This window comes from Phaseolus vulgaris, chromosome 9 (assembly GCF_000499845.2).
Source record: "Phaseolus vulgaris cultivar G19833 chromosome 9, P. vulgaris v2.0, whole genome shotgun sequence".
Taxonomy (NCBI): Eukaryota; Viridiplantae; Streptophyta; class Magnoliopsida; order Fabales; family Fabaceae; genus Phaseolus; species Phaseolus vulgaris.
In genome coordinates, this window is record NC_023751.2 from 9,528,895 (window position 1) to 9,539,355 (window position 10,461).

General features: G+C 30.5%; 1 protein-coding gene across 1 annotated transcript; it reads right to left on the bottom strand.

Annotated features, from left to right (window-relative positions):
• Positions 1-543: 543 nt before the first annotated feature.
• LOC137823110 (uncharacterized) lies at positions 544-4,899 on the bottom strand. The gene is made up of 8 exons (XM_068628234.1): positions 4,671-4,899; positions 3,748-3,892; positions 3,499-3,667; positions 2,606-2,876; positions 2,071-2,336; positions 1,761-1,976; positions 1,560-1,662; positions 544-1,001 (listed from the first exon to the last, which is right to left on the bottom strand). The coding sequence occupies exons 1-8, from the start codon at positions 4,819-4,821 to the stop codon at positions 943-945; spliced, it is 1,380 nt and encodes a 459-aa protein (XP_068484335.1). The 5' UTR covers positions 4,822-4,899; the 3' UTR covers positions 544-942.
• Between the last annotated feature and the right edge of the window lie 5,562 nt (positions 4,900-10,461).

Genomic DNA, 10,461 nt, shown 5'->3' on the forward strand with positions numbered 1-10,461 from the left:
ACAGTTCGGTGACTAAATTTTATAATAAACTTGCTTAAATATGAAAACATCTAAATATAATCAATTTATTTAGAAGTAGACTTCATAAAGAGTTTATTTAGAATGGCATAGAGTAATATTGTGAGTGTAGAAGCATGACGAAACACACGCAAACGCTACGCAAATCCCTTTCCCATAACAAATTCTTCCCCTCACAATTCAGGACCCCATCAATCAATTAATTGTGCAGAACAGGACGCATGGAAGCTTTTTAGAACCTAACGCCTTATTCTGACCGATTTATTGGTAAAAAGATGGTTTATGGTATCGTGGCTTGAAGAAAAAAATATTTTATTAAGACACAGACAAAATCCGATTTAATAGTTTATAAAAAAGAACAATCTCTGATCATTGGTCCACGATGGTGAGAGGATATCCTAAGATGAAGGACAAAAATCGTATAGATTGGGCAAAACATTTTAAAACCTTTTGAGTAAATTAATTGCAACCGGTTTAATTCGTGAATTGAAAGTGGATAAATTGTAGAATCTTTAAACTGGTAAATAATGGAAGATAAAAAGAAGGATGCATTAATTAAATGTAGTGCGATTTTTGATTACAAAATAAAAAGATAAAGAAAGAAATAGTATGGCATATATACTATTCCCAACGGGACAAACTTAGATACTGCCCCCCAAAAGAATACCATCATAACTATCAAAACGGAGATTTCTCCTCAAGTAATACCCAATAGAAATCTAATGCACTACCATATTTATACTAAAAACACTTAAAAAATTGCTCCTCTTGTCCTTTCTACTTGTTGATTCAATTTCTTCTCTTTGTGAGCATCAGGTTTACCTTCACTCAAATCGCATCGTACAAAGTCCTAGATAGAAACTGCATTAGTAAGACTGAAGTAGCTTAAGTTCAGTGACTCCGCAAAACTTACGCAAAAACCCGTTAAATGTTCAATGGTTCAGACTCGCCGTCCCTATCCTTCATTTGCCAATCTGTTGCTTCTGTTTCAAAAAAAAAAAAATCCCAGCTCAGAGTAAGAACGTTTTTATAGGGCCATGCCAAATGACACACATCTCTAGTATTGGTATCCTATAAAAGAAAAGCAGGGAGCACGTGAATTAATCCTTTTCAAGATAAAACAAGCTCCCCAAGTTAACCAAAAATATGTCAATATCATATCTTGCAGACAAGAATGTTTGGCTCTGCTGAACTGTCAGAGAACTGCAAGAACAACCTCAGGAAGGAGCAATGAAACCAAAGGTATACCAGTAGTTCCCAGATGGGATAAATTTAAAACACAACGAATTAGTCTGAATTAGTCTAAATAAGGTTCTGTCCATCCCAATCCTATTTCTAAATTTTCATAGAGTCATTCAATCTGAATCCTACATGAAGAACATAAGCCACATATGAAATAACATGAGATATCATTGAGAAATAGGAATCTGAGTTCTCAAAAGATTTCCTGCGATTCTTTCTATTATGGAATGAGTCAATCATCCACTTTGGTATCTTATTGAACCAACTTAAGCAGCAGATAATTTGTGTAAGGGTCTTACTTGGCTTGTCCGAAATCACCATCAGTCGCCTTTGTAAGATGCAAGCCACCAAAAGGAAAATTGAGCACATGCCAAACATAACAGTGATAGGGAATGCATCAACCTGCACAGAGAAAATACATATTTGGTAAAAAAACACAAAAAAATATGATAATGTTAAGATCAAGCATTGTATTAAAGTAGTAAGATAGTGTAACATACATTGTACAGCACGACACACACAAAAATGTTCAGAGGAATGCGGAAAAAGTTCATGATGGTGCTCCTGGCCTCCTCGGGAATGTATTGAGATCTCATCTTCATAATGGATGGCCAGAATATGCCAACGCAACTCTCAAAAGCACAGAAGCCAAGAAGTTGCATGCAGCCAGCGAATGAGATGCTTCCACCTTTCACCCCAGTAGGAACTATCAAGAACTGTTACACAACAACCAAGACATGTCGCAAAAATGGTGAGATGCTAATCAGAATACTAGGGGGATGAGAAGAGTATATTGGAAGAATAGCATACAGTGGTCAAAATCGGGAGCAGCAGAGCAGCAGAAGAAACTGCAAAAACAATTTGCATATAGCTCTCTACTCGGAGTGCCGAACGGGCCATCAACCTGGATGCAAGTGAGCTTCCCAACATTGAAGCCAACATGAAAGTTGCAAAAATAAAACCATGGGGAATCTCTTCATCGTTTGGGCTCAATGCAGGAGTCCATAGAAACACAAAGGTGTACATTGAACCTTCAAAGAGAGACTGTATGGCACCAAGCAAGGCGATTTTTTCATCTGAGCACAAAGAATACAAGATGAGTTGAATAAAATAAATGACAACAGAATAAGGAATGCGAAAGCATAACTTTGCTGGATCAATTCTACTTAAGGTAGCTAAATAACAACTATTATATATTTTATGTGAAAAAGTAACAACTACTATTGGTTACAATAAAGTACACATTTATAACATGTAAACTGGCATATAGTTTCGAAGTTCAAATTTACTGCATCAAACCATTGTATAAAAACAATGAGAAAATAAATTAAGGTACGTAATCTACCTGAAGCAATAGCAACAGCAGCACCCCTGAATTGGGTAAGCAAGTCCTTGTTCTCGGAAGGATCCCCATAATTTTCTGTCCATGAAGATAGTATAATGGCCATACCAATAGCAAGAAAACATGAAGCAGCATCAAAGGGGGCCACAGGTCCAAGAGCCAATGTATCAACAAGGACGTTTCCAAAAAGACCAGACAAAATAGCAACAAGGCCATTTCCAAGAAATATAGCCTTTGAGAATGTTAATGATAGCCATTGTTGGTCAAATCCCCTCTGACAAATTAAAATTAAAAAAAAAACAGAGACCATTCAGAATCATAAATACACAACGTAACAAAATGGATGTCAAGACAAAATTAAAAGTATTATTAACAAGTAGCATATGCTGAAAACTGTCTCGAGTAAACACCGCAAACTTATTTAATATCTATTTAATGAATCCAAATACCAAATGCAATTTTCTCAATTGATATATTTACATGATTTACTAAACCAAGACACTTACTCGCATAGAAACAACGATACACTTCAAACTATATTTGAAATTTTTAGTTGCAATATTTTGAGTAGTGTTTAGACTCTTTAGAGTGACATCTAACGAAGTCATGCAATATAATGTACTACATACAAGACTAGCCGAATTTGGAATTACAGTCCAAAACAATCAAGCTAAATTATCATTACGAGGACATAAGCGCCACACTTGACCCTGTGGCAGTTCAATTACACTATATAGTTCAAGTAAGATACACCCTGCAAATACAGACATAAATCTTATACCATATTACAAGTCAGTCAGTGAAGTGCATTTTCTGAATGTCTTATATCAATATCTCCCGAGGAAATATTCTTAATAAAGAGCATATAAACTTTAAAACAAACAATTATTCCTCACCTTGAAGTGCTCAGCAACAAGCCACGATTCAAATGCTGAAAACAGAAGTGAAGTGGCAATTCCTCCCAAAATACGACCCAACATCAGAACTTTGTATTGAGGAGAATGCTTGGTGATGCAGCTCAAAATGTAGGCTATGCAGTAAGTCACACAAGCCCTCTTCCGGCCTCTGATTTCAGGATAAGAAGCATGAGACACTGAAGACAGATATGCAGCATGATAAAATAATAAAACGAAAAATCATCTCACTGTTTGTCAGCTAGAGATCCAACAATTGTTCCAAAGAGCATGGAAGACCCAAAACCAGCAATGAAGAGTTGTCCGATCTCCCCTTTCCCATATCCATATGTACTATAAAGGTAGTACACGTATGGACCTTGTAGCCAATCTCCAGCTTTAAACATAGAAAGGGCAACCAATTAGATTTCCAAAAAACCGAAACAGCAACTCCAATCCCAACTTGACATTTTCAACAATAGCACGACCACACAATAATTTCCAGATTTCATTCAGTGAATTTAATTTTCCCAATCACCAACAACATTATCCTCAGAATCATAACTCAATGACGAAAAACATGATTAAAATCAAACAAACAAATAAAATAAAATAAATTCAATAAACGAACACCTTTAAGAGATACATAACTTAACTAAATTAAAATGTCCTTTTAAATACCATCTCATCGAACATCGTTACAATCAGAAAACGAAGTTTAAAATAAAACAAGGAGTAGAGTAAAACACAAAGTATAACGCAATGCACAGTGTACAAATGCACTATTAACCAAAAAGAAAAAAAAGAAAGAAAGAAAGAAAGAAAAAGAAATCATTAATTCCAGAACCGACACGTCACTACAATGAGAGAAACCAGTCGCTCAGGATCCGCATGGAACGCTTTCGATTTCTCGCTACATTCATTTTCACAAACAAACAAGAACGTAAGGTAACAACAAACAAGCAATAGCTTCCTCGATTCAATTTTAATTTCGGTGATAATTAAAACTCCGCGAGGAAAAAATAAAAGAAAATTATGGCGATAAAAAAAGAATAGAGCGAGCATTGGAGGGATTGGAATAGAGAAATGAGAGACGGAAGAGGCAGATCGAGCGGAATGAGAGAAGAGAGGGAAGAGATCGAGCGAGATCTAAAGAGATGGAGAGAGATCTGTACCCATCATGAGGGAATAGACAAGGAGGTAGTTGTTCTTGAAGGAATTGAATGCAGAAGAGGTGTTGATTCGGTCCTTGTTGCTCTTGCTCAGTTCCAGAGCTGCCACAACCGCGGCCAAACCACCGAACACCGTGTAGAAGAACAACTCCATTTTCACTCCGCCAACTCTTCCTCTTCTTTCTCTTTCTGTGCGAGTTGAGTGAGAGAGGAACCAAGCCAGGGACGGTTATATATATGCCTCTAATAAATGCTGCTTTTATCTGCTGCGGTCACTCCACCCTCAGGTAACTGGTTAAACCGGTTTTGCCTTTATGATACTGACACTCCCCGGTAATCAATTTTCTTTCCACATGGACCAAACAAAAGTAACAAAACACTGTCATGTGCAATTCTTTTTTAGTTATTGGACCCGCTTCGTCTTAAATATATAATATTTAAATTATACAAAATTTATTTTTAATTTTATGCAAAAATATCTTTTTATAAGTAATTCTACAGAAAATTATCTAAGTAAATCCTATATATTAAGAAATTGCAAAGCAAATTTCTATTACTATCCAAGTTAAGCTTACAAATTTCTTTTAACAATATTATTACACAGTCATGGCTCAGTTTAACGGTTATACGTCATTGGTGTAAAACACATCATTAATTAATATTATTTTTAAATAGTTATCATAAAAATAATCAGTACACGTTAAATTGTAATTGGATGACGATATAGTTTCTTTTATATAGTTAATATATGGTGTGTTTCACTTTTTTAATTTATCAAAATATTATTTGAAATTTTATAAGTCAATTATGATTAAATAATAATTATGATAAGCGTTAATATTATAACAATTAGATATATGTTTAGAGTGACATAAAGCAATAATATTTGGCGTTTTATAACATAAGTAAAGATGAAATCTTTTTAAAATTCTATCCAAAGTTCCTTTTAAGACATTTTCTTGTGAACTTTAAAATATTTATCTATGTTTGATCAATTGTGGGAGTGTGATGCAGAATGGGTGACGTTGTATGGGATGATGAAGAGGAGAAAACGCGGTATGGTGGTGATATTCTGATCACCATCGTTTACTGATAAAAGGATTACACGTGGCAAGAACGAGACGGTTGATGAATGGAAGACGGTGTCGGTGGTTTATGGTTTTTCCGCAGCATAAAGACGCTCCAAGCGGCGAGGTCTCGGATCTAGTATTCCCTGCAAAAGCATAAATGGATAGTGTGCGCTGGACCCCACCTTCCTTCCCTAATTTAATTTCACAAAATATTTCAACAAAAATATTAATTACTCTTATCCTTTTATTGGTATATTGTAAAAAGAGAAATAAAGCAAACAAATTAATTTTTTAGAGTATAAATGTAAACAAAAATATTAATGAATTTTTTTGGATAATTCTGTCCAATTCAAATCTAAAATCTCAATGCAAAACAAATTCAACTATTTATGTTTTATCTCATTTTTACATATTGCTTTGTGAATAGTGTTGATAGAAGGATAAATTAGTATCTTAAAATTTCTACTCACAAATGTATATAAATTATTTATTTCAAATTATTTGTTCCAATAATTTTAAAGAAATGGATGTTAATGATAATTTATATACATTTTTTTTGTTTTAATATTTTGAAACATTTTTAAAGACAAAGTGATAAATTTTTTTTAAAACAAACAATACCTAGTAACTAAGTTGAATGGATCCAACAATATACTTCCTAAACATAGAAAACATATGAAGAAAAATAATTTAAATTTTAATTCAAATTGACTTTGTTGAAAAAGATGAGTGCAAAATCATAAAAAAAAAATTAGAGAAAACAGTAAAAACTATTTTTCTTTGATGCTTTGAAAAAAAATGAAATATAAATAGCATAAGATCAATGTTTAAAGGAGTCAAACCAAAAGTCTACATTACAAATTATTTACATATTTAAAGACTACGAACTATTAAATGAATGGCCTACCAACTCAAACCCAAATCACTAATTCTAATTGTGAGAAGGTTGAGTATGTAATAATTTACTCATGTGAATTTATATGATTTGACATTTTGACAAATAATAACCAAAGACATCACATATTGATATTAGACAAAAAGAAAACCATAAATATTTTGGTTGTCGTGCTTATAACATGGAGGTTAGATACCCAAAACATAAAATATAGCTCGATTTTTTTTAGAAAAATGATAAAAATATAAAAGGGAAGTTCACAATTAACACAATCCTTTTTTAAGCATTTGATATTGAAGAATATATAATGACACCTAACATTTGATTTTTTTTAAGTATCTTAATATTAATAATATTAATAGAGATTCCATATTAACTAGAAATAAAGACATTTAATAGTATATAAGTGAGTACAAACCTCATATTATAAGATGATTTTATAAGATTGAGTTAAGTTTAAAATTCACTTCTTAATATGATATTTTAGAGTTTGTCATGGCGAGAGTTTGTTTGTCCTATTGTGTCACCTACTATAAAATCACCCATAAATATATAGTCTTATGCATGAGTTAGGGGTCTCAACGTGAGATCTGTGTATTAGAGATCTCACATGAACTAGAGAAAATAACATTCAATAATATCTAAATGAGTATAAATCTCAATTTACAAGTCGATTTTATAAAGTTGAGTTAGACTTAAAGTCAACTTCTTAATACAAATCCAACAACTAAAATTAATTTAAAATCAATTTTTTTAACTCATATTATATGCTATATGAACTAATACAACCCATTTTTAACCTCAATTAATTTAGGTTTTAGTCTTTTACGTACATCCTTAATTAGAATGATACACATGGAGAAAATCCTAATTTTATCAGGATAATTTTAAAATGTTAAATAAATAAAAAAACTATTTAGTGCTTTAAGTATTAATTATGAAATAAATAAAAAATATTTAAGAAAATATACTTAATAAATGTTTAAGTAAGTTTTCACAAAATTTATTATATATTATTTAATAAAAATATAAATATGAGTAATATAGTTGTCACATCACACTGATGAAACTTATCAAAATATTGTTTAAAAGAATAATCTTTTTCTCTTTTCAGTACTTTCTAATTTACAATTGAGGAAATAATCATTGTAACCTCTTAAACCAAGTTATATGGAACATGTATCTTTAATCAAGTTATTAAAAAGGTCGAGTCTGTATTGTAAACCTAACAAATTGGTTTAAGGATACTATGTTTGCATATTTTTTTTTCAACACAGACTAGAAGACTAAGGTAAAATTACTAGGGAAAAAAATAATAAACATAATGTGTCAATATTTTTTTATATGCTATGATAACGATTTAAATATGTGTCCAGTTCTTTTAAGGGTAAAATATATTTTTTTTTCTCTTTTGTGTTATAATATGAATTTTGTCTTCGTTTTTTGTCTGAACTTTAGATCATCCAAGTATTTGTAGTATGAAAATTATTGGAATCAATCATTTTTCTGTGTGAAATGATTATTAGTTTTTTTCAAAGATTTTTTGTTTCTTTTTAAAATTCGTTGTTATTTTGATTGCAAACTAATATCTACTATAACTACTTTCAATGGTTGATGAAGTGGAACCTTAAATTGAACCAATTTCACATACATGAGAACTCATCCTAATAATTTTCATACTACAAATACATTGGGATAGTCTAAAGTTTAGATCAATGACGAAAATCATTTTTTTATTATAGTACATGAACGAAAAAGATATTTAATTTTTTTTTAATCTAGAGGTAGAGATTTTTGACATGAGAACCATTATTTTACGTGTTCTTTGACATTACATCCGCATCACTTGATGAATAATGAATTAAGTTTGTAATCTTAGATCACTTATGCACTTAAACAACACACATGACACATGTTTAGGGTTTATGTGTATCCTCTTGCAAGTTCACACATCAAACATGAAAAACCTAATTGACTTTGTGATATCACCCACATGCATTTTGACCACATAATGACTATTTAAGTCTAAATCAAAATTATATAATTAAGGACAATTTAAACACTAAGTTTCAATACACTCATTCTCCACTCTCACTTTTATTTATGTACTTAAACATTAGAATATTTGGTGGTAACCACCATCAATATATGTCATACCCTTCATTATGTTATATCAACCTTTCTTAATAAAAGATTATCTCTATTATCCTCAACTCTATTTTTTTCTTATGTGAACTACTATCATTAGAACATACATTTGATGTGTCAGTTGATTTGTTTTTATTATCAATAAATGTCACTAACCAACAAGATATAGACTAAATTAATTGATGGTTTGTAATTTTATGGATTGTTTTGCTAGTTTTCCTAATTTTAATAATTAATTTCACTTAGTGTTATAGTTTTAGAAACGAAATTAGTAATCCAATTTATAGAAAACTTGCTTTTATGTGATTATATGAGTGAGAAATATTTTTTAAACAATAAAAGTAAATTTATTTCATGTTTAAAACTTATTTAGTTACGAGGGATATGTATATTAGAATTTGTTTTAGATTTAAGTGTAGTAGGATAAGTGAGTTTAATTGAAGGAATGAAAATAGTAAATTGTAGTGTAGAAAATATAAATAACATGGACTTTTAGTTGTTGGGATAAAAGATCAATAAATTTAAAGACAATAGGAGAGGTAGGGAGGTTGGAATAGTAAAGAAGAGGGTATCATATCTATTTGAAAAGTTTTTTAGTTTTTTCCTTTCTCAGGAAACAAACCACTTCTATTTTTCATTCTTTCATCTCTCATTTTCATTTTTCTTTTTATCTTTAACTTTACAATCCCTTAATGTTCTTCCTCCCATTAACTTTACAATCACCTTGACTTTCTCAATATCATCTTCTCTACTTTCTTTAATATCTTTCTCTACTTTCTTTAATTTCTATAGTCTTTCTTTAATTTCTTTAATGAAGGAATGAATTAGAGTTAATGGGTTATAGTGAAAAATTAGGTTTTTGACTTGACCTAGGGTGTTTGATATATGACTAGGTTTGACTTCTTTGAGTAATCTAGAAGTTTCTTAGTGTTCTTGAATCATTCTCCTTTCAAAACTTATATGTAAGGTAAAATGAAAATTAAAGTAAGAAAAACTATTTTTTAATTTTTTTTAAGTTAAGTGATTTTAGTTGTATAATTTAGTTTGCATGTGAAAAAGCGAAGAATTAAGTAGTTTTCTAGTTCAATTTAGTTGAGTATAACCATTTTTGTTGTAAAATGAATAACTATTGGATGATGTATATTTTTTGGGATGATTTATATAATGTATGAGTCTTGAGTATGTAAAGTTATAAAAAAGTTGGGAAATTTTGTTACATGCCTATATATTTAATCTAAGGATATGTTAGATTGAGATTATAAACTTTAAAATGATTGGTAATTTCAAATCTATTTTAAATTATTATTTTGATTCAATATTTCAATCTAGTGAATTTAGGAAATGTGAATTGAAGGTTGTTTTAAACATCTACTTTATTAGTAGAAGAGCCTTTGAATTTGGTGATACATAGTGCACATTATCTTGACATTATGTAATACATTATATAATATTGAATTGGTTCATAATGTAGGATGTAAATTGAGTTAAGGAAATCTTTAACTTCATTTGTTTTTTTTTTTAGGAATTGTCAAGGTTTCTAATTCTGCATATATAACATTCAAGTGAAGAGTATCTCATTTCAGTGTAAATATTGTATAATTATAATTAGTTATATAATTTTATACTTTTGAATGCTTTATTTCATAAAATTTGATTATATTTGTTAATATATTTAATGGAA